Source organism: Ascaphus truei, chromosome 1, assembly GCF_040206685.1.
Source record: "Ascaphus truei isolate aAscTru1 chromosome 1, aAscTru1.hap1, whole genome shotgun sequence".
In the NCBI taxonomy this organism is placed as follows: Eukaryota; Metazoa; Chordata; class Amphibia; order Anura; family Ascaphidae; genus Ascaphus; species Ascaphus truei.
The window spans coordinates 467,996,423-468,022,192 of NC_134483.1; the positions used below are offsets into that span (position 1 = coordinate 467,996,423).

General features: G+C 45.5%; 1 protein-coding gene across 3 annotated transcripts in view; it reads right to left on the minus strand.

Annotated features, from left to right (window-relative positions):
• The window catches only part of SPATA18 (spermatogenesis associated 18), a 47,796-nt gene that overhangs the window by 16,871 nt on the left and 5,155 nt on the right, over nt 1–25,770 (minus strand). For all 3 annotated transcript variants that reach the window (XR_012787497.1, XM_075566633.1, XM_075566638.1), the window contains exons 2-5: nt 21,271–21,376; nt 12,740–12,855; nt 6,454–6,572; nt 3,167–3,262 (exon numbers count right to left, since the gene is read on the minus strand). Coding sequence is in view for 2 of the 3 variants with exons in the window: in XM_075566633.1 (XP_075422748.1) it covers nt 3,167–3,262; nt 6,454–6,572; nt 12,740–12,855; nt 21,271–21,376 (437 nt within the window). In the remaining variant the exon portion in view is untranslated. The remainder of the gene's footprint in view (nt 1–3,166; nt 3,263–6,453; nt 6,573–12,739; nt 12,856–21,270; nt 21,377–25,770) is intronic.

Here is a 25,770-nt window from a genome sequence, read left to right on the forward strand (position 1 = left end):
TTTTTCTCCGGGCATTACATGTAAGAAACAGTTCCAAACATTTGACAAAATTGTGAGTCACAAAATGATGTGGACATCCCACTTTGCAGTGATACATGGGCTATATATCGCTCATTAAAATAGTGTGTATGTATGTATGTATGTGTGTATATATATATATATATATATATATATATATATATATATATATATATATATATATATATATATATATAGAGTTGTGTGAAAAAGAAAGTACACCCTCTTTGAATTCTATGGTTTTACATATCAGGACATAATAACAATCATCTGTGCCTTAGCAGGTCTTAAAATTAGGTAAATACAACCTCAGATGAACAAAAACACATGACATATTACACCGTGTCATGATTTATTTAACAGAAATAAAGCCAAAATGGAGAAGCTATGTGTGAAAAACTAAGTACACCCTTACTGAATCATAGGAATCAAGATGCTAAGTAGCAGACAGGTGCCTCTAATCAAATGCCCTTGATTAATTGATCATCAGCAAGTGTGACCACCTCTATAAAAGCCAAAGTTTTAGCAGTTTGCTGGTCTGGAGCATTCAGGTGTGTGTTAACACAATGCCAAGGAGGAAAGACATCAGCAATGATCTTAGAGAAGCAATTGTTGCTGCCCATCAATCTGGGAAGGGTTATAAGGCCATTTCCAAACAATTTAAAGTCCATCGTTCTACAGTGAGAAAGATTATTCAAACAGGGAAAACATTCAAGACAGTTGCATATCTTCCCAGGAGTGGACATCCCAGCAAATTCACCCCAAGGTCAGACCGTGCAATGCTCAGAGAAATTACAAAAAAAACAAGAGTTACATCTCAGACTCTACAGGCCTCAGTTAGCATGTTAAATGCTAAAGTTCATGACAGTACAATTAGAAAAAGAATGAACAAGTATGGTTTGTTTTGAAGGGTTGCCAGGAGAAAGCCTCTTCTCTCTAAAAAGAACATGACATCACGGCTTTCAGGTTGCATCTGAACAAACCACAAGACTTCTGGAACAATGTCCTTTGGACAGATAAGACCAAAGTGGAGATGTTTGGCCATAATGCACAGCACCACGTTTGGCGAAAACCAAACACAGCATATCAGCACAAAAACCTCATTCCAATTGTCATGCACGTTGGTGGAGGGGTGATGATTTGGGCTTGTTTTGCAGCCACAGGACCTGGGAACATTGCAGCCATTGAGTCGACCATGAACTCCTCTGTATACCAAAGTATTCTAGAGTCAAATGTGAGGCCATCTATCCGACAGCTAAAGTTTGGCCGAAATTGGGTCATGCAACAGGACAATGATCCCAAGCACACCAGCAAATCTACAACAGAATAGCTGAAAAAGAAAAGAATCAAGGTGTTGCAATGGCTCAGTCAAAGTCCAGACGTCAACCCGATTGAAATGCTGTGGCTGGACCTTAAGAGAGCTGTGCATAAACAAATGCCCACAAACCTCAATGAACTGAAGCAACAGTGTAAAGAAGAGTGGGCCAAAATTCCTCCACAACGATGTGAGAGACTGATAAAGTCATACAGAAAACGATTACTTCAAGTTATTGCTGCTAAAGGTGGTTCTACAAGCTATTGAATCATAAGGAATACTTAGTTTTTCACACATAGCTTCTCCATTTTGGCTTTATTTTTGCTAAATAAATCATGACACGGTGTAATATGTCATGTGTTGTTGTTCATCTGAGGTTGTATTTACCTAATTTTAAGACCTGCTAAGGAACAGATGATTGTTATTATGTCCCGATATGTAAAACCATGGAATTCAAAGAGGGTGTACTTTCTTTTTCACACCACTGTAATTCCCACCCCCACATAATTCAACCCAGCCAAAATATACACACACAAATACACTTTCAGCCCACCGCACACTTCAACCCCTCCCCAAATACACAATTCCACCACACACACTTCTACACCCATATATATATATATATATATATATATATATATATACAGTGGTTGACAAATCACCAAAAAATCTACTCGCCACCTAGTACCAAACGTGTGCTGCTTGGGCCAATATTTACTCGCCCGGGGGTTAAATCCACTCGCCCGGGGCGTGCAAATGTATAGGTTTGTCGAACACTGTATATATATATATATATATATATATATATATATATATATACACATACATACACACACACACACACACTTCTATATAATGGGTATAATACCAGTGGTTCTCAAAGATCAACCGACTCCTTTATATTTTGGTGTACATAGCATGTGCAGCGTATATCTGTGTAAAACAATATTCAACATGCCCCATCAAGAGCCTGATTTTTTTGCCAAGTCCAGTGTTTTGAAAGATATGCTACAACTATACATATTAACAGAGCCAAGTATAACTATGGCTGTCCTCAGAATTGTAATCAACATTGCGGAAGCCTCTGATAAGAAGTTTGAGAACATCTTTTTCATACATATACAGTATACATATATAAGTCTTTAAACGTGCGTGATCAAAATACTCTGTGTCATGCTGCAGTGGAAGTGTTAGATTTTCGGTTATATATTTTTATATATATATATATATATATATATATATATATATATATATATATATATATATATATATATATATATATATATATATATATATTTGACAACCCCTCATCCACCCATACGTTGAATTTATCAAAGAACATGTTTTATTTTGTTGATATTGTTGAACTGGTCAAAGCAGACTGTTTAATGTTATTCCCTCCACCACGCCAACAAAACCATTTCACTCTACAACTGTGCAGGCCAAAGGAAGATATATTATTTAATTGAAGACCCAAATAAAAGATATTTGAGAGTACGGGCGCAAAGGGCTATTCCATTGGATGGAAACCTCCTAGCAATGTCTCATCTTGCAGAAATTGAAGAAGGAACAGAGGGCACAATGGATTTTAGCAAAAAAAAACTCATTTATTGAGCCAACAATGAGTTTTCTTTTGCTAAAATCCGTTGTGCCCTCTGTTCCTTCTTCCATGTACCCAGGACTGACTGCAGGCTGTCGTTCTTACTTTGGAGCACCGGTAATTGTATCTTTTTTTCTCTTGAGGTGTGCAGCACTCCTCTCTATCATCTTGCAGAAACACATGAAACATGAAACTACATTTTGTTCGACGTGTGCAAGTGCTGCATTTCTTACTCTGCTCTTAGCTGAAGAATCTCATCCTCCGTTGCCAAGAGGGTGGTTGCGGATTTGTTTTTCGTGTCTTCAAGTTCGATTTGAGATTCTACTAGGCTATTAAAAAAAAAAAAAAATCATAAATATGTATAATACAGTCTCTATAACTAAATTAAATGCCCTCCTTACCAGCATATGTCAATGTCGTATTGTTTATGTATCTTGTATGTTTTGTTGTTACAAGGGCCGGCTGGGCGTTATGCGAGGCTCGGTGCAGTGGGGTTTTTCGCGGGTTCCTCTTATCTTCTCCAGAGCGGCATCTCTTCCTGCTACATCATGTTGCCGTGTGACGTCGCTGCAGTGTGACATGATTGCAGGAGGAGATGCCGGCTCCGGGGAGAAGCTAAGAGGCACTTACAGAGGCCCCGTGCTCTGCCACGGCAATCAGTTTAAATGTTGTGGGGAAGAGTGCGGGGCCTCTGCAAGAGCTGGGGATGCAGTGGCACCGCCATCAAGCTGGCCCTTGTCTTTTACACCCACTGTCCTGCTGTGCAGAATATGGTTCCACCATATCAAGGTGAATAATAACATTCTACCTCTGATTAAGATATAATAAAATCTAATATAATCTTTCTGTTACCAGGATAATTGAGTCAGAATTGACACCAACCCGCACATATTGCAGCACCTGTTAATTAAACGTGGAAATTGTTTACTGCAGCTCTTTAAAAAGAATTTAAAAAAAACACCTTTCCATTTTTTTTTCCTTTTTCAAGCTTGACCTTTCTTTACAAATACCATGTTAAAGCAAAAATACTAACACGCAGTTTTACCTTAACAAGTTCCTTACTTGTCCTGCAGACTGCACTCAATTTAACGACTTCAAAATGGGAGGATCTTAAAATCTGCACAAACTAGAGAGGTGTGAAATATCCGCTGAAGTTCGTGACCCGGGCGAAATTTGATTTCTTTTTCTTTTCTTTTTTGTAACATTTTTTTACAAAAACTTGCAAACTTTGCAAAACAAGTGTTGTCCAGCGTCCAAAGTAATTGTGCAAGGATCACGTGGCCTTTTAATTACTGACATTATCACCAAATTTGGCAAAACGTGGCGAAATTCTGGCTGTGTTGAAATACGGCAGGCATACAGTATGCCCATGGGGTCCATGTTAATTAAAATGGACATTAATCGAAAGGTGACACTGTGTGCTCATGTGCATGACATTTCCCAGAATCCCTTGCTGCAGTGGAAGCGCTGTATGCTAAGAGATAATAGTGAAAAGCGGACTTGCAGACCTGTCTGAGACACGTGAATGTGCTCACAAGTGAGATTTTTATTTATAGCAAAATTAACAATATTCTGTCAACATTTTTGCAAAATTGGCAACATTAAGAGTAATATTGACTTCCGCAAAAAAATTCACAAAACTATGAAGAGTTTTGTATAGCAAATCTGAGGACTTTCCCACCTCTCTAACTCTACTATTCTGTATTATATGCATGTGAATAAAAAGTCTGCAGCAAAGTGCTCACAACTGTGAACTGCAATGCACTGCCAAGCAGCAAAGGGATTAAAAAGAAACACCCATCCTGTTTAGAAAGCCCAACACTTTATGTGGGTAATCTGAATTCGCTTTACTACTTTCATACTGATTACATACATCATTATATCCTTCAGTAGTTTTAAATTTTGGAGAGACATTGACGTAAAAACATTTGTTGGAATGTCCTTTTCGGTAGTGATTTTCTGAAAATAGCTTGTAGGCGAGTCCATGTTAAAATGGACTTGAAGCAAAAGGTGACACTGTGCTCATTTTCATGTAATTTCCTTGAAGCCTTGGCTTCAGTGGAAGGAGATAATGGTAAAAGACAGGGCTGCAGACCTGCCTGAGACGTGAATGTGCTCACAAGTGATTATTTATATTTGCTGAAAATAACTAACTCAGCCTGAAATCCCTGACCTTTGGAGATGTGGATGATAACTGAGCACTGCCAAAATGATATCCACGTGGGCCAAAGAAGATGAAAAATCCAGGGCAACTCGGATATAAAGATCAATTTTATTGCAAGCTCAGCAATAGATGGTAAGGAACGCACCTACACGTTTCGTGCCTGAGCACTTTATCAAGACACCTTGGCTATCATTTTGGCAGTGCTCTGTTATCATTCACATCTCTTCTTCTATTCCGGATTGCACGCCCTGGATGTACTGGGCTGTCTCTGCGGCTATAAGGTAATGGGCTATAAGCCCTTATACTACCTTGCTATATATTGAATTGGATCTTGTTATACCAGTTTGGGCAGATGTAAGTGTGTTGTATGCTGTGGTGGTCAGGTGGACACCGCTAGACACATATCCCTTTCTGGTTGAGATACTATATATTGGACAATCCAAATAGTACCCGGATACATATCTTCTCAAAAAGGAAACATATTCATGTACAGAACCACATATGGGTTTGAGCACCAAGGCAGGGCCGGGGGGGAAGGGGGTGAAAGGCAGGGCCAGGATCCCTCCCCCTGCGTTTCCTCACCTGGCACCCTGCCGCGCTCCTCCTCGGGCTGCCACTGGGGCTCTCCCCCCTCCTGGGCTCCGGTGGCTCCCAGTGGCACAGAGGAGCAAGTGCACGGACCCACCTCCCTGCCGCCTCCCGGGCCGCCCTTCTCCTCTGGTACCGGCCGCCCTCGGCGGTGAGCCGGCGTAGCGGCGTGTGGGGGAGGGGTGGGGGTGAGTTGGAGAGAGCGTGCTCTGGGGGGGGGGCGTAGTGGGAGAGCGCCGTGGGTTAGTGGGAGAGCGCCGGATTAGTGGGAGAGTGCCGGGGAAGTGGGAGAGCACTGGGAAGCGGGCTGAAAGCGGAGGCGCACGCATCTCACCACCCGGCCACGCATCTCCCTCCCCTTTGGCTGCAGGGAGAGGTGGAGAGAGCCGGAGGAGCGCTCTCGGGGATGGGCAGCGTGCTGTAGGTGGCGGGGGGGGCCGAGGAGAAGAGCCGAGTGGGCAGGCGGAAGGTGGAAGGCGGTGGCATGTGAGAGGTGAGGTGGAGGAGGCTTGCATTTCGTGTGAGGGGGGGGGGGTTTGAGGTGAGGCGGCGGCACCGAGGAGCGGGCGCCGATGGCCGTGGGTAGCTGTGTCGGCGGTGGGTGAGTGTGGCAGTTGGGACCAATGATAGGCGTGCGGGGGTGGTGTCGGGCCACGGCCCAATCTGATTGGCCAGAGGGTGAGTGACAGACCAACTGACCAATCAGATTTCCCATAAGCACAGCAAATATACAACGTTTTCAAAAATATATATATAGATCTGACTTACTCTTGTTTCACTGAATTCAGTTCTATACGAGTAGATGATAACTGGGACTCTACTTTATGCAGTTCCATGTCCTGGCACGTCGAGAGCTCCCTCAATCTTTTGTCTATCTGCAATGATTCCTGCAACAAATGGCATACAATTAATCAGTTTGCAAGTCTTTTATTTCATGACATAGTCTCTGCTCAAACTAGTTTCAAAGGGTACCAATGATTTGTCTAATTAAAGATCACTCAATTGTATACTGTAGTTTAATTGCTAAGTTTCACCCATCCAGAGGGAGTATCCCTAATAATGCTCTCAGAGACTTCAGTGGGACCAATGGCTAATTATTGCATTTATTTTTTTGGGTCCATGGAACGTCAAAAAAACATTTGTGACCCATATTAACTTAGTGGTGCTGTGCCAGGACACTTCCTGGCACTGGAAGATACATTATGGGGTGGCCAGTGTCAGGCCCGTGGGCTACATCCGGCCTGCGGGATGGTTACCTGCAGCCAGCCCAGGTAGGGACCCGGTCCCTACCTGTGGTGCGGGCGATGGAGGCAGCATCACAGGCAGCAGCACTGCGGTGGAGGAGGCAGCAGCATGGCTGGAGCCCAACCAGGTAGTCCTAACACGGACATCAGGCCCAACATCCGTAATCACTACCTGGATGGGCTCCATCGCCGCTGCTGCCTCCTCCATCGCAGTGCTGCTGCCTGTGATGCTGCCTCCATCGCCCGCACCACAGGTAGGGAGAAGGAGAGAGAGAGGGAAAAGAGAAAAAGGAGAGAGAGAGAGAGAAGGATGGAGAGAAGAAAGAGGGAGAGGACAGTGACGGAGAAAGTGAATGAGTGAGGGAGAAGGTAAGAAAGAAGATTGGCAGAGAAGGCGAGCTATTAGGCCCTGCTTCAGCACAGGTGGTTCAATCAGTGGCTCAGTCATTATGACTGAGGATTTAAAATGACATTTCCGTTGTTATAAAGGAGGCTTCCCTGAGGCTCAGGTTAGTCTCTGTCTCTAACTCTCTCCCTACACTGCACTTCAGCCTAGAACTGCGCTCCATACTGCTGGAAAAGGGCTGCTGTGTATATTGACCCTGCTGTCAAAAGCCTGTTTGTGAAGTGGGAATGCAGTAACTGGGATGAAAGAACTAAGTACAGACCTACCCCATGGGACCAGACTGTTCCTCACAAATAGAGGATTGGAACGTGTTAGAAAGTTGAATAGACCAACATATGTAAATGTGATATCTTTAATAGCTAAGTCGGGGTTAAACAGAGTGCAAGCTTTGGGGCATGGCCAGATGTCTAGCAGGATGGTCGCAGGTCGCAGGTCGCTAGACATCAGGAAAGTGTGTGGCCTAATGTAATGAACAATATGTAGCAGCATTGCAGCTACAGCTTCCCTACCTATCCAGGGTCATTATAATGCCCAAAATCAAAACAGCCACCCCACGGGTGGTCCCGGAAATCTTCCACAAAAGCCAAATATTGCAAGCACCACACAAAATGGTGGCTCGCCATGAGATGGAACAGACTTGAACCAGTGATCCAGGTGTCAACCAAACAAGACATCGAAAACCTATACCCGAGACTAAAGACAGCATTCCAAATTGAAATGCACAAGGTAATAGAAGAACTGAGGGAAACATCATGTGGTAGCGGACCAACCAACTAGAAGTTGTCTCTGACCTCCAGAGCTCTCACGAGGAGACCATGAAAATACAGATACCTGAGCTGTCAGAAAAGATCAGGAGAATAGACAAAGAAACAACATTCGTCTACTGAGCAGCCGAGAGATGTCGCCCTCTGGTTCCATTTCTTCAGAAGTAAGGAAAAGATCATGGAAGCAGCAAGGAACAGGGCGAGGGTGGATTTCAAAGGCCAAACCCTAAAGCTCTTCCCCGAGCTATCGCTTGTCACTCTCCAGAGAAGACGCAACATGAGACCGGTTATGGAGGACCTGCGGAGTGTAGGAGACCGATACAAGTGGGGCTTCCCCTTTAGGCTGGTGGTGGTGAAGGACGAAACACTGATCTCAATCATGAACGAGCAGACACTTTTCGCTTCCTCTCCAGGATCGGCCTTTGCACCATTGGTTGGTCTGCCCTGGTCAAGCCTCTCCGCCAGTACTCGCATGACCTCTATATGGACCAGGGTTGGACAACCTCCAAGGGGCCTGCTGGGAGGGGTCAAGACCAGCGTGGGGTCCATTGAGATTTGAGAAGGAACGTTTGCGGTGTTTCCCCCACCCCAAATCTCTAAAATACCATGATGAAAGGTATGGGAGGGATAGTTCCAGGGGGCAATTGGTCCGCTGTGCATTGAACACTTGTTTGCAGGCCACACAATCTCCCTAGACTTACATTTCTATAACCAGGCCAGTTACAATCTGGCCAGCCAATTTGCATCACGAGGCAGGCCCTGGGTTCCCTCCTCCTTGAGCGGACAGCTCAGGCTGGGGATTGGTGGTCCACATTAGGCCCCCCAAGTATCTGGGCCCCATTATAACATAATACACAGAGGATTAAAGACAAGCACTTGCGGATGATAACCGCTGATTAGCTAATACCAAGACAACAGGCCGGGAGCACATAGTCCACTCAGATTCCAGATTCCAGGGGTTGTCCCACCTCGAAGTGCCCTGTATCCCATGGATCCTGGTGCCTAGGGGAATGTGTGTATCGAATAACCCATACAGCGGAGCCTTGTGGGACCCTGCTCTGTTACAGAGCCTGGACTGTCCTGTGCCCCCATATTGCCCGTTTGGCGTGCCAGCGGACCCTCCCGTCCAAACCCTCACTGTTTATATTGCTATATTTGGCTCTCATTCAAGGTCAAGCTCCCTATAGGGATACCCCACTGTTGCCCATATTCTGTAAACTGTTAGCGGCTGATTTTCATCTTCAGTGGCCTTTTGCCCTGGTTGAATAAGCGCTGTTATGTTATACTGTTATTCACTGTTATCAATGTGCTTTACCTAGACTCACTACAGAGCCGGACTTTGGGTGTGACGCTTCCAGGTTTCCCCCATGTCTTACTCCACCCCTTGACATGGATTACATATGCTTAGGAACTTCTAATGACCCATGTCCTTTTCTTGTATTTTTCTAGTCTTACGCTTGATTTGTTTTTATCCTGCCCCACCCCATTTTTTTCAAGCAGACATTATTTACCTCCAGGAAACACACTTTAGCACAAGATCAACACACTCTTACCACCACAAATAATATCACCAAGTGTATTTATCCTCTGCGAGAGTGACGAAGAGAGGGGTGGCCATATTTTTCAATGCTAACATACCCTTAATACAAGAACAGGCACACAAAGATAAAGAGGGAAGATACAGCACCTATTTCTGGTGGGTACCCTAGGTGGAACTCAGGAAATAAGCATGACCCCAACTCCTCTAGAAGCCCATTCTTTAACAAAATTCTGGACAAACTGCAATCCATTAAAAAAAAGGCATCCTCATACTAGGAGGTGATTTAAATCTGGTTATAAACCCAGGCATAGACAGACCTGGGCAGTGAGGCGAGCCCCGGCAGCCACCTTCTTCTCAGACCAAAATCCTGTCTCACTTCATGAATGGCCTGCAGGTGACAGATATATTGCGAGAACTCCACCCCAAAGAGCACAACTACACATTCTATTCGAGCCCACACAAATCCTACTCTCGTATGTATATGTTCGCAGTAGAGAACCTCTTGATCCCCAAAATATATAGAGCAGAAATATATAGTATCACCTAGTCAGATAATGCGATGATCAGTATATCGATTCAAAATGTGGCCCGGCTGACCATGTACCGGCAATGGAGATTGAATAAATCTATGCTGTGTGTCCCTGGGTTTATAGAACAACAAAGTGAGGAGATTAGGTTATTTTTCTCACCTAAACAGCTCCTTTGATATCTCTCAAACAACAATGCAGGGTGTATATGAGGGGACAAATCATAAAAATGGCATCATATAGGAATATAGCCACACTGAAGCATCCCATCAACAGTTCGTCTCAATTAGCACTATGGCTAAGATCACGCGTGTAAGGGGCAAATGTAATATACTGCACCGACACACTTTATTCGAGCAAATACCCAGTATGTACCTGGCAGATACCTGGAATGCGCCGCTCCTCACCTCTGACAAGCCCCGTTGCGTTTGCCTTCCCAGCCTGGGTTCATGCCTGGCTGACGGGCGGCTAATCTGTTAAATGATAATGATTAGGATTTAATAGGCTGCAATGCTTCGCGTGTCTACCAGATGGCATAAATTCATGAATTGTAATGCAGTATATATATATATATATACTGTGCAGTATTGCAGCCAGCGGGAATAAAATGCTTCAATCCCTGCTTGGAAAATACCTCAATGCACTCGGGCAGAAAACAGTCACAAACCTCAATACACCCGGGTATACCCGAATTCGTGGGACTAGCCGAGCTCGAATAAAGTGTGTCGCCAGTGTATCCCTATTGAGTCAAGCTGAGCAAACCATGAGATGAACTTCACAGATTTTCTATGAGAGAGGCAATAAAGCTCACACCATGTTAGCTAGAAAGCTCCAGAACGCCGCTAGGGCAAACCAAATCAATGCCATCCCGCCTCCGGAATGGGGACCTGACACATGATCCCCATAAAATTATAGGTGAATTCAAAGATTTTTAAAAAAATATATATATGAGACATCAGCAGAGTATAGGGGGAGGGCCCTCAGGACCTCGCTCCTCGATAAGTGCAGCCTCCCTAAGTTACAGCTAGACCAGTGGTATCTGAATCAGCCAATAACACAAGAAGAGATTGCTAGTGTTATTAAGGAATTCAGGAAGCCAAAGAACAGGACTAGCGAAACGCGTTGGATTATACTACTACACCATATGAGACTTATCCACACTGAGGAGACTGTCAGTGTAAGATCCTTTGCACCGTAGAATTAGGCCAGATATTGAAGAATTGGCAGTTCCAGGCAGTGTCGGGGCGGCGATCAGCGACACTGAGGGTACTAACAGCTCAGACCCGGAATCAGCTGTGCCAGCTGGGAGATGCAAGCATAGACCGCCAGAGCTTCAGACTTGCGCCGTGCCAAAGAATGAGATAAGCGAAAAAGAATTTACAGCTTGTAAGTGTATTTTTATATGTGGCCATTACAAAACTTTTGGAACATTTTACACTATGTTTCTTTTTTTCCCTTTTTCTATTCTTCGTTGTCTTCTATATTTGTGAGTCTACAGAGTAGCGCTTATTCTTTCACCTGGAATATTTAAAGCTTTTCTGTCCACATTAATACCCTCCTGGGCACCTCACTGAGAGTGGAGCCATGGGCGGTCCTTCTAGGCAGACCGATCCCACAACTCCCCAAATATAAAGCTAAACTTCTCAAGCATGTCCTCATGGTAGAGAAGTACTGTGTGGCCGGCCGCCTGTTAGAGAAAACCCAATAACCCTGACATGAACATGGTTAAAAATAGCATATGGCACGTCATGTGGTGAAAATCCCAGCCTTCCTCCGGGAACGCTGCAGCCAGTTCTCCAAGGTATCCATGGTGCGAACAAGAGGGTAGGGGCAACGGCAACATAGTGGAGGCGCTTCTACAGTATAGAAATCTGCGGTGGTTCGCCTGTGGCTCTGAAGTCGGTTACTAGGCACAGACATCTGTATCCTTTCTCGGCATCTTCAGTGGCTGGAACGCGGAGACAGGCATTGCCCTTCCACCCTTTGCGACCCCCCTATTTAGATTATTTCCTCCTCTTCCCTTCCCCACCCCATTTAACGCTGTGGTTCAATGTTTTATTGTACTATGGTTATTACATTACAATGTGCTCTTCTTTTTTTTCTGTACCCCATAAAAAATTCTGATAAATAAAAAGTTTTAAAAATATTTTTATTTTTTGTTTAAAAAAAGAGGGCAAGCTTTCAGGACCACAAAAGGTCCCCTTTTCAGGCACTTTTTCTACTGATAAATGCGCCTGAAGAAGGGACCTCTGTGGTCCTAAAAACTTGCACTCCTTGTAACCGCGGGTTAGCTCTTGAAGGCATCATTTCCACCTTACTGTGGTGTGTGTTCTTTTTGTTTGCGGGTTTTGTTGTAAGAAAATAAACCTGCACTATTCCTTCCACGTTAGCCTGGTATCCAGTCCTTACTGCTTAGCACTGCTGAGTACATACACAGGACCAAAATGTCTGGTCTCAAGCAGCTTAAGTACTATATATTATACTATGTACTATCACTTATTGGAAGGATAAGCTACTAGTCTATTTTTAACAGACAGCGATTTATAAACACATTTGAAGTTAAGTACACATACCTGAATGAGATTAATACTGGAGTCTGCACATAATCCGGGGGAGGCCGCGGAAAAGCAGGTTGCCAGCCAGGGCAAGAAACGGCTCTTGATCGTTTCCACACCAGCATACTGACCTCCTGGAAGTGCGCAGTTGAGAAGTTAAAGATGTGACATACACAAATTCGCACTTTTTATCCCCCCATCATATAGGCCCATATTTACTAGGAAGTTTTCTTTCATAAGGCACTTTCTGGCACTGGTTGACACTTTAGAGCCTATTGACTTGAATGGGCTGTGCCGTGTCTCCCATCACCAAAAGGTGTCCTATGGCAGAAGACTGCCTAGTAAATGTGACCCATAATGCCTGAAATGCTTCCTTCACACTATCATTGCAGAGGGGGCTTCAACACTGAACGTTACAGTAAGGCTTGAAAGGGCAGATCCCCCTGGGGCCAAAGTGAACTGAATGACAGCGGCATGTTTAATAGGTTACATTCAAATAGACATCTAGAAGTTTTTTCGAGCATTATTTTTCCAACTTTGAATGTCTCAATACCAAGTGCTAGAAAAATCAATCTGTCCAGGACAAGTACAAAATGAAGGATGCCACGTTACATAGTTATATAGTAGATGAGGTCCAAAACGAGAGGTTTAACCTATGCTAAATTTAGACGACAGATACTTATCCCATATTTGTACTTACAGTATATTGACCCAGAGGAAGGAAAACAAAAAACCCCAGTGAAACATCATCCAATGAGATCTCATAAGGGGAAACCTACATTCCTTCCAGACTCCAAATATTGGCAATCAGATTACTCCCTGGATCAACATCCTTCCCATGTTTACTTATTTGTATATCCCTGTATACCTTTACTTTCTAAAAAGTTTTTTAACGATATCTATTGTATCTGCCATCACAGTCAATAAACAGTCACACCCCATAATGCCTTGCATAGTGCTACTAGATGCAAGGCATTGTGGGACATGACATCACAAGAGCAGTAACTAACAGCTTGGCCTCAGAGGCAGTTCTTGTGCAGCTGTGGCCTTCCCATAGTGGGACCTATTGGTGGATGAGGTAAGAAACATGCTAAGCCCTCTTGATAGTAACCAATTTTGGGGGATCTTTACCCATGTAGTGATTAGACTGTTTGTAAACTGTTCTACATGGAGACAGGTTGTTAATTCCCACTCTTTTTTCATTTGGTTGTATTGGGTAACCTAATCATTTGAGCACCGTTAGCTAAACAGGGAAAACACATGCCACAAGACACAAATATAATTGAATTAACCTGACACTGTCATTGGCCACTTTGGTGCTAGGAGGTACTGTTTAAAAAAAAAAATTCTAATCACAAGAAGACCTCGTGCAGATCTCTCTTCAAAAATGTACATTTCAAATTGCAGAGAAAACAGAGGGAGCCAAGCACACCAAAAAGAAGTATTTAGATAAAGTTAATGCAAAGAGATCATTTAATGACTACACAGGTCAAAGGTATCCAATGTTGCGGTGCAATGCAATGCATCTTCATCAGGGTTCATTGCACCGAAACGTTGGATACCTTTGACCTGTGTAGTCATTAAATGATCTCTTTGCATTAACTTTATCCAAATACTTCTTTTTGGTGTGCTTGCATCAGTTAACGGAGGCTATATACAGTGAACATCAAGGCAGCAACATACAGGGCAGTTTTAACGTATGGGTACGCTGGCCAGTTGCCCGGGGGCCCCACAGCATAGGGGGGCCCCACGCACCCGGCCCATGCGTGCCCACCAATGCTCACCCCCCCCCCCCCCGGCTCGCTCTTAGGTTTGCCAGGTGTCCGGTATTTGGTTCCCCTGTCCGGACATGGGATAGAGCAGGGCTGCTGCTGCTAGGGGGCTGGGCAGATTCTGATTGGTTGCTGCTGTATAATTCAGCCTATCGGGAGGTGGCAAGAGCCTGGGGGTGAGGCCAAAGAGCAGAGGAAAAGCATGCAGCAGAGCGGTGAGGCTGTGTGTGTGTCTCAGTGCGTCTGTCTATCTGTGTCCTGTCTGTATACACTGGCGACACACTTTATTGAAGTGTGGCCAGTTCCGCAAGCCGGGAGATTTCCCAGCTTGCAAGTGGCAGTCCCTCGGCGTGCCGCGCGTCTCCGATGCGCGGTCACGCGTCATCGGGTGCCTGCGCCCCCTGCACGCGCGTCCAGGGCTCCCCGAGGGAGCCCTGGTGTCCCGCGATGTGGGGGACGGCGGCAGGGGGTTCCGGGGGACCCGGCGGACCCGGAGAGGAGAGGGGGAAGCCGCGATCGGCAGGCCTCTCCTCCGCTGCTTCGGCGCGCGCCCGGCACCATCCGGCGCGCGCCAGGTAACTGCTGCGGCCGAGAACGGGCAAATGCTCGAATAAACTCGGCCGCAGCAGTATGTGTGCGTCTCAGTGTCCTGTCTGTGTGTGTGTCTCAGTATTCTGCCTGTGTGTGTCTCAGTGTCCTGTCTGTGTGTGTGTGTGTGTGTCTCAGTGTCCTGCCTGTGTGTGTGTCTCAGTGTCATGCCTGTGTGTGTATGTTTCAGTGTCCTGCCTGTGTGTGTGTCTCAGCGTCCAGCCTGTGTGTGTCTCTGTGTCCTGCCTGTGTGTGTGTCAGTGTCCTGCCTGTGTGTGTGTGTCTCAGTGTCCTGCCTGTGTGTGTGTGTGTGTGTCTCAGTGTCCTGCCTGTGTGTCTCAGTGTCCTGCCTGTGTGTGTGTGTCTCAGTGTCCTGCCTGTGTGTGTCTCAGTGTTCTGCCTGTGTGTGTGTCTCAGACTCAGTGTTCTGCCTGTGTGTGTGTGTGTGTCTCAGTGTCCTGCCTGTGTGTGTCTCAGTGTCCTACCTATGTATCTCAGTGTGTGTGTGTGTGTGTGTGTCTGTCTATCTGTGTCCTGTCTGTATATATGTGTGTGTGTGTGTGTGTGTGTGTGTGTGTGTGTGTGTGTGTGTGTGTGTGTGTGTGTGTGTGTGTGTGTGTGTGTGTGTGTGTGTGTGTGTGTGTGTGTGTGTGTGTGTGTGTGTGTGTGTGTATGAGTGTATGTGTGTGTCTCAGTATGTGTGTGTGTCCTGTGTCCCTGTCTTTCTGTCTGGGTCCTTTGTCCTGCCCACATATGTTTGTGCCTCGGTGTGTGTGTGTTTGAGTGAATGAGTGAGTGAGTGAGTGTGTGTGTGGGGACAGACAGTACATATAGTACTGGCAACTTTGTTTAATTGCTCACTGTAGAGGGGGATTGGCCCGGTATTAAAGGGGTTGCACCCGATATGGCCACCCCCTGACCTCACCAGGGAGGCAAGGGGTTAACTGGACTGCGGTCCAGGAATGTGGTTTTTACCTTGTTGCAACATCCAAATGTGTATTCCCCTGTTATAATGTATTGTCACCATTTCAGTGTCTGCACCACACACACACTGGGATCTGTTCGGGAGGAGAAGTGTTAATAGTTAGGAAGTGATTATAGCCCTTTGTTCCATGTTTCCGCCTTTTCAGGCTCCATTTTTCAGTTACCCATAGGTCGCCATTGCAGCTCCATTGAAACCTATGACAAATCCGGCGGTTTGGGCCCATTTCCATCGAAGACCAGCAGGTGACGTCCGAGAGAAGGAGCGGCGGTTCCCGATTGTAAGTCAATGGAGTCATTGATTTCAATGGGGATTTCTCGACGCCGACCTCCAGGAACGGGTTGGTAGCCATCCAAACTGCAAACCGCAGAAGCGGATACAATGACTGAAAAAGAGCTTTTATCACACTAGTTCAAGGTCAACTACAATTGGCGTGGGAAACTTAGGTTCTAGGGCACCCAGAAATAAAATTATTTTTGCCCCTAGATCCTAGGAACCCCCACACTCGACCACCACCGGGTCCGAGGATTAAGGACTCCCGTAAAGGGTCGCGCCATTGACTCCAATGGCGGAGGGAAGAGCAGCGCGAGAAAACGGCTAAGTCCGAAAGCCTAAACTGTGGAAGCCCATATCTCCGGTTCTGAGAAGACCAGAGGGCTGGGATATGGGTCACATGCAGTCACTGTTCCGGCATGACTGCATGGCCATTCCCAGCCCTCTCCAACCAACCAGACGGAGTCTGGGCTAATGTAAAGAATTGTGATTTTCCCCATACACTTCAATGGCAGCGTTACTCCATTGAAAGACTATGGCGGAGGAGCCCTATAGACTTCAATGGTGGAGTTGCCCCATTGAAAGACTATAGCGGCGGAGCCCATTGACTTCAACGGCGGAGTTGCTCCATTGAAAGCCTATAGCAGCGGAGCCCGTCGATTTCAATGGGAAAGAGTGAAAAGCAGAGATTAATTTTTAGAGCGGAGAATCCTGCATTAAAGTAATAAGGGTTTTAAATTGTATTTGTGTATCTCCAACTCGGAAGGTCGCAGCGAGCTGAAACTTGGCCACCATGGAGAGTCACCTCCGGCATGAGGGACTGGCAAGTTTCAGCCCGCTCGGCCCAGCCGAACGGATTATTTTAATATGTCTTAATATTAAAAACTGTATTGGATTTCGAAGCGGGGACAAAAGTCTGCGAAGGTTTCTGAATCTGGTTAATGTAAATGCTCAGGGGGGTGACCTATTGTCTACAACAGACCCCCTGATCAAAGGCTCAGCCACCCTAGCTGTATACATTAGGGCGGAGAAATGCAGGGCTTGAGTGGTCTGTAAGTGCTATAATTCACACCTACAGACAAAGGGTTTCCTGACCAGATCCAGGTCTGGTAGACAGGTTGGCGCCCTGACTTTTGTGTGGGGCTAAAGAAATGAGACCCCCAGGGCCAGAAGTATGCATGTGCCAACTAGCTGGGGGGCATGGGTTATCAATGTTCCCACGTTAGAGATTGGGTGCAGATAATTGTTCTCCAATGGCCTGCACTCAATGATAGGTATAGGACTGGAATTACATATAAACTGGTGTCAGCCCTATACCCTTTGTCTTCATTTTACCAACTACTTGATGCCTGATTGCTGTTGAATTGCTAATCCTGTTTTCCTGATTACTTCATCATTCCAATCCCTAAGTAAGTGTATTTCTTGTCTGTTATTTGTACTATCCTGTGTGTTCACCTTCTTTAAGGAATAAATTCTCTTTATTATATCTAAGTCGTGTTCAGTTCAACCCAGTTATTTGGTGTATATTATATCCTATCACAAGTTACCGTGACACTCACTCACCCTTACTTTTCTTTTACTATACTAACAGTCTTCCTATTTTCAAGATCTATTAAAAATAACCACCATTGTAAATTCTCAGAAAGGCTCCATAACTCAACTCTCATCACAGCAGCATTGCAATCTCTGCAGCACTCTTACTTACAGATCATCCCCAAGAAGGCAGAGCAGGTTACTTATTCAATGGCATGATTCAATATGCAATTTAAAGCTGGATTTTGAAGTCTAAATTTGAAAGCTACTGTACTGATAATGGGAGGGGGGGGAGAGGATGAAGGGATGGGGTGGTGAGAGGATAAAGGGATGGGGGGGTGAGAGGATGAAGGGATGGGGGTAACAGAGGATGAAGGGAGAGGGTGAGAGATGATGAAGGGAAGGAGGATGGGGGGGAAGAGAGAGGATGAAGGGAGGGGGTGAGAGGACAAAGGGGGTTTGAGATGACAAAGGGGGTGGGAGGGTGAGAGGACAAGGGGAGAGAGAAAGGATGAGGAGGGGGTGCAACAATCTTGGAATTTGTGGGAGGAGCAGTAAGATCAGTATTGCTCACCATGTACAGTATGACTGCAGGTCAGTTATTTATAAATGATCTGACCATTACGTAATTTGTTCTAAATTTCACTCCAAACATGCACCAATTTGCACTATTTCATATTCTATTTCCTAAAACAATCCTCGGAAGGGTGCTCCCTCCCAAGACTCCTCCCCAGATTTTTTACGAAATAGAATATAAATTGATGCAATAAATTGATTACCACATGTATTACTGCTGTGAAGCGCTATGTACATTAATGGCGCTATATAAATAAAGACATACAATTATACAATTGTGTCCAGTATTTTTAGACAAGCCACATGGCAACCCTACTCGGTCTCCCCCCGCCCGGCACCACGGCTCCGCTCGCTCTCCGCCCGACACCCCGGCTCGTGTCACAACCGCTCGCAGCGCAGCATTTCCGGTGCCTGCTGCTAGTGAGCGCGTGGGAGGCTGGGAGCGACAGTGTAGGCAGGGCCTCATGCACTGCTTTGCCCGGTGTCCCCTAATGTTGTTAAGATGGAAGCAGCAAAGTCGATTGGTAAGTAGAATCGCGTAGAGTCCCCAAATAGCACTGACAGCTCACCAAAGGGGGGAATAAAACTATTTATTGAAGACTACATAAAAAGGAACATCAGAACAAACAAAAAACCTAATACATAACTACCCTACGCGTTTCAGGCACCTTAGTGCCCTTTCTCAAGGGGAATGTTGTTAAGATGGCCCTGATACATACCCTATGAATGTGGGGACAGACAGCCTCACCAAGTCTGGGGATTCTACACCAATAAGTCATCTGCTAACCAGTGATGCGGTGCTTTTCTTTCACAGGTTATTAGCAGGGGGTATTTACCTCTGTCATACACTACAATTAAAATGTTGCCTTTTTATATGCAATGATTCTATTGTAACTGGTTAGGAGCAATAAATATTCACTAAACACACAGGCGCTACTTTAGGTTTTAAACAGTAATTTGTGTTTCTTTCTATATAGAATAACATGTATTTTTCATATTAGTAGAGGAGTGTGCATCATTAGGGATTCTTTCTCTCTTGTGTTTCTCATAACGCAGAATATCCCAGAATATCCCACCATACAGTAACTCGCCAGGGAGTGCAATAATCCCTTCTACACCTGTACATTACTAAAGAAAACACTGGTGGGCAACAGGCGGCCCGTTTGCGGCCTGCAGGGACTTCTCCGCTGCAGCCACCCAGTCACCTCTCTCGCTGGTCCCTTGGAGAGCGGGCCGGGGAATGACAGGGAGAGTGAGAGGTGAGGTGGGGGAGATGGCGAGTGAGAGAGGTGGGGAGGGAGAATGGGAGGGGGTGGGGGGGAGACAGAGTGAAAAGGGGGGGAGACAGTGAAAAGGGGGGAGACAGAGTGAAAAACGTGGGAGGACAGAGTGAAAACGTGGGAGGACAGAGTGAAGGAGGGTGAGAGAGTGAAAGGGGGGTGGGACAGAGTGAGTGAAAGGAGGGGGGGAAACAGGGTGAGAGATCAGCACACACAGAGAGGGGGAGTGATCAGCACACAGAGAGGGGGTAGTGATCAGCAGAGAGCGCAAGTGAGAGAGAGATCAGCACAGAGAGGAGGGGAGAGAGAGATCAGCACACACAGAGAGAGTGAGAGATATTATAAGGAGAGGTTATATGGGGAAATAGGAGGAGTTACAGGGAGGAGCTATGAGTAAATATATTATGTGCAGCCCTTTTACAGACCTTGGTGTAGATGAGGTTGCCCACCACTGCTATAGTTACCACTGCCTCTTATGTTAACTTTCACACTAGGCTGTCCGCATCCACCCTGTCATAACAGCTCATCTCCTCCCCATATCTATTGTAACTGGATACCACCTCTATAATACTTATATAATATCTCCTGTTTTTATATTCCTGCCATACTTGATGAAGAACCCTCGAAAGCTCGAAACCCTCAGAGGTTCGAAAGCTTGTTGCGTATCAACTATCTGTTAGTCCAATGGAGGGCATCATACTACCTACTCATTCTTCCTCATTTGTTATTTTCCCCTGCTGTTCTGGATGGTAATTATAAAGTGAATCAATATCCATAAAACACCCTGATTAAGTGACACATTAGCAAAGGGTGCGAGTGTTTACTAAACCCTTATTATCAAACAAATAACTGCCATGTATTATTGGTGTTGCCATTTTATTTGTCCTGTAACATGCATGATCAAGTTGCTCCCCTCAATGGATTTGCATTGACAGCTCCTTACTCAGGTTTGAATTAAACTTCCGACTGAGAGTTGAGAAAGTACTGATTTTAGCCACCTGGGGCTACATACCCTTTGGTATTTCAGGGCCCTCACTGGGAAGCACTGAATGATGGATTGGATTTATTGAGCCTGTGAGGCCCCCTAAATATAGCCTAGAGGTTCCCATCTCCAACCCTCGAGGACCACCAACAGTGCAGGTTTCCGGGCTCTCCTCTCATTAGCACAGGTGGCCCAATCCTTTTGACTGAACCACCTGTGTGCTCAAGCAAGGGGTATACTTACAACCTGCACTGTTAGTGGTGCTTGAAAACTGGACTTGAGAACCTCTGGCCTAGAGAAACTGGTCATCAACAAAACATGTCAATAATATAATGTGTCATTTGTGAGAAAAAAATGACCAGTACATAAGTCACTCGGAAGATTTATCAGAAAAACAGCTGTGACTCCATCAAACATGAGACATTGGTGTTTTCTGGGATAATAAATGTAGTTGACATAAGACTTTAACTTGTTACGCTCCATGGGCAGTTTAAGATTTTAGCAGAAGATGCAAATGAAGCTCAAGTGATCAACTTGTGTGGTAATGAGGAGGCGTTTCTTACCTTCCCGGGCTGTTACATTGAGAATTGTAAAGAGCTGCCCCTGAATCTTAGAATTCAGTTCAATAAGTTCACAGCACATGTTCAAATTGTGGTCACACGAGTTAATCTGTGGAGGAAATCACAGAAGACATGAGTACAGATAAAACCATGCAATGCTCTTCACATCATTAATGTCAGGGAAATGTTCTTTAAATCACAAAATCGTTATTCAGCCATTGCTTCTAATATGTAACCTGATGTTTAAAGGGGTAGTGCAATGCAACTGAGCTAAGGAAAGTGACATGTTGAATAGGTTAAATGTGGCTGATTAACACCTATTAAAAAAAAAAAAAAAAAAAAAAAAAAAAAATGACACATATACAGTACGTATTTAAAAAAAAAGTTTAACATCTCCATGGTAATCAGATGCTTTGGTGGTTTTTGCAACTATTGACAAATAACCGTATAACCAAAAAACAGTACCATAGCACTGTACTTTGTTGTCAAAGTCATTATAATACCACAATTAAGTAAACAGATAAAAAAAATCTGTAGCTAATATGCTTGAATCCAGTGTGCCAGTAATGAGCAAATTATATTCACATAAATCAGAAATAAGACAGCTGCTCTAAAGGTAACAGAATGTTTCTAACTAAGTCATTTACACTGATACTGTAAGTTGTTTAAACCCCTTTAAAAAAAAAAGAAAAGGAGGATTCTGTCAAAAATTCTAGTGAAATTGTCTGATTTTGCAGTACACACTATAGTCTCAATTTTTGAGGCAAAAATGCTGGCACAAACTTTTTTATTTTTCATCTATTTAGCCATCCAGATATCCTAGAACCACTTAGATCTGGGGTGGGCAACTCCAGTCAAGGGCCACCAACTGATCAGATTTTCAGGATATCCCTGCTTCAGCACAGCCGAAAACTGAGCCACTGAATGAGCCACCAGTGCTGAAGCAGGGATATCCGGAAAACCTGACCTGTTCGGGGCCCTTAAGGGCTGGAGTTGCCCACCCCTGACTTAGTTCACATGGGCAGGAGTTTTTTTTTCTTATTACTTGATCTTTTTTGCACTTATTGTATTATAACTCCCTGTTATGTCTCTTTTTAAAGCGCTGAGTATACTGTGGGCACTATATAAAGAAAGACATACAATTCAGCAGAACCAGGGAAACATGTTAGCAGCATGCAAATACTGTAAGTAGGGTTGCCAGGTGTCCAGTAGAGTATTGAACAGGACTGTCCTGTATTTGGACACTGTCCAGTAAAAAATTAGAGGTAATACTGGACATGTATGTGTATACCTGTATTACCTCTCCGGACATAGTCTCCTGACATGCTTAGGGGGCCACGGGATTTCCCCCAAGCAGGGTGAGAGAAGGGTTACTGCTAGGGGGATAGGCAGCTTACTCCAACCTGACTGGCTGCTGCTGGGTAATGCAGCCAATCAGGAGGAGGTGTCAGGAGCCCTAGGGGTGTGGCCAAGGAGAGGAGGAAACAGCATGAAGCGGTGAGAGGTGTGTGTGTGTGTCTCTAGCGCGTGGCACCTTTCACCATTGTGTCCAGTATTTTTTAGAGACACCATCTGGTAACCCTACAAATACATACAATTGTCAATTTAAGGTGGACTGAATCTTTGTAAGCAAGCTGATAACACTAATTCGTTGTTTAAATATGTATATTTTCCCTTGCTCTGTGGGATCTTATTTCAGGACCGGCTTCTTTTTCCGGCTGGCGGTCCTGTAGTTGCCACTGGGCCGCCGGCTCTCACAAGCAGTGCGGGCTTCCCTCACTCTCCCACGCAGGGCTTCTCTCTGACGCCGGTGCTCGCCGGCCCAGCTTCCAGCACGCACTGGCATGAGAGAGAGGCCCGACGCGGGAGAGCGAGGGAAGCCTGCACAGCGTGTGAGAGAGGGAGGCTTGGCAGGAGGCCCGCAGCAGCTGGTGAGAGCCATGGCACCAGGGGCCCGAGGCCATCCCCAAGGTAAGTGTGTTTAGTATGTATTTGAGGGGGGGGGTTGTATGTATTTGGGGGGCAGGAGGGTTGTATGCATTCGGGGGCGGGGGGGTTTGTATATATTTGGGGGATAGTATGTGAGGGGGTTTGTATGTTTTTGAGGGGGGTGCATTTTTTGTATGTATTCTGGGGGTGGGGGGTTGTAAGTATTTGGGGGGTGAGGTTTTGTATGTAGTTTGGGGAGTTGTATATATGGGGGGTTGCGAGGAGGTGTTTTTTGTACGTATTTGGGGGGAGCAGGTTGTATGTATTTTGTGGGGGCTAATTATTGTGGGAGGAATTGTGTGTGTGTGTGTGTGTGTGTGTGTGTGTGTGTGTGTGTGTGTGTGTGTGTGTGTGTGTGTGGCCAGGGTGGGGGAGGGAATGAGTGTGAGGAGGGGGGATTGAGGGATCGGGATTGAGTGAGAGGGGGTGTAAGAGAGGGAGTAGGGAAGAAAGAGAGGGTTGAGGGGGGGGGGAGAGTGAGGAAGAGAGACGGTAAGAGTGAGGCAGGGTGGAGAGAGGGGAGTGCTCGCGAGGAGGTGTGAAATTAGGTGGCTTGCAAGACCGCCAACACAGGGGAGGGAGGGGGGGGAGCGAGTAGGGGGCCCAGGCTAAACTCTAGTCTTGGGCCCTGTGAAATCTGTCAGCGGCCCTGGCTTCTCTTTATCCTATTAAACATCCCACTGTCATTATTTCCCTTTCATCATAGGCTAGACCAGGTGTGCGCAAAATTTTGATCCTGCGACCCCTGCCTGCTCACCTCCCGGCTCGCGCCCCCCCCTCCTGCTCGACTCTGGCGTCAAATGACGTAGTGGAGCCATGTGACGTCACGTTGCCATGACAACGTGACCCCGTGGCATCATTTGACGCCGGTTACCATGGTTACGCGTCGCTGAAGATCATTTAGGAGAAGCTGCTGAGGCCTCGCACGGTCCCCACAGCAGTTAATTTAAGTGCCTTGGGGAGAGCGTGGAACTTCTGTAGCTGCCGTGCACCACCTGGAAATTCTCCTGCCCCCCACAGGGGGGTGCGCCCCCCACTTTGCGCACCCCTGGTCTAGACTGCCCCTTTCAGGATACTCCAAAGCACTAAACAGCTATCATGACCAGCATACCACAGAAGGTTACTGCTGTACAGTAGAGAGTTTGTCACTTTTTTACTCTCCATAAATTACTCGTGTACCTACCTGTCTATTAGTGCAAACATTTGTAAATAGTTTTCTTATCTGTGTTTGCTCTCAGCCTTAACTTGTGGCTTTTACCAACTTGACTTGACAATACTTTCTATGGCAACCATCTTGAATCAATTGACAGAACCATCAACATCAAGGCGAAAGACCTGAAAAGTGCCTTTGTCAAAGTTAATTAAACTATAAATGAAATCCATTAATAATAAAAATAAAAAAAAGGCCTCACAGCACTGCAAGTTTCATCATGTTACTGCATGCTCACTCCTTTTTTCCATTTTTTTTTAGTTTACCTAAACCATGGAATCCATGAGCCAGGGTACCCCGATCTCTGGAGACCCCCCTGTCTCCCGTGTGACATTCAGTTTCTTCTGAATGCAAAATGGCAGCAGGGTCAGGTCTTCCTCCAGCGACCAATAGAAAGTGGCAACATCATGCTGACTTCCTATTGGCCACTCTGTGGCCATATTTGTAGTTATTTTGCATCAAAACTAGACTGCGGCATTTCGCCGTACCAGAGAAGAGAGCCGCAGGCAGCCGGTAAGCTATCACCGAGGTGCTGCGGCTGCCCGCAGGATTCACCTTCCCCGAAGTGGCTATCAAGAAAATGGACACAAGAGAACTGCTCACACCCAAAAGATATGCAGGTGCACTCCACCAATCAGGAAGCAAAACAAACGGCATGATGGTGCACTGTGCAAAATATCAACCTTGCACATGGGAAGATATAGTAGAAATCTAGTCGGCTGCCATATCATGTATGTACATGTATTACACATCCTATGATATGTAAGACAACTTTTTTTCCTGGGGAAACGTAATCTGGCTACATATGTATGAGGAAGTGCTGCTTCACGGAAATAGGTAGTGTATTCATGGAACAGCTTGTATGCAGAGGTATTGGGGGCAAATACACCGAAGAGCTTCAGAACGGTTTGGGATAGATAGCCGGATATCCTAAAAATGAAGACTTGCCTCAAATGGGGTCTGAGGTTTCACAGTAGCTACAAAGAAAGGGTAGACTAACTGAGCCAAGTAGTCATAACCTGCCCACAGTTTCTGCATGTTTATATTACATTTCTATACATCAGTGGTTCCCAGCCTTATGTAAAGTGTGAGCCCGCTGCTAGACGTGTTCTGCGAACCCCTAATTAATCAATCTTATTGCCTGCTCAGACTTTTGCTAACAAAACAGTTTGACCAATCCTATGCAGTATCGTGTCCTGAACCCGTGGGGAGAACACGTGCTTAATAAGGCCCCAAACTGCAGTGTGCAGACGGCATGGGATGCTATCAATCACTACAGGAGCTTGCAAAGTTACGCCCCACAA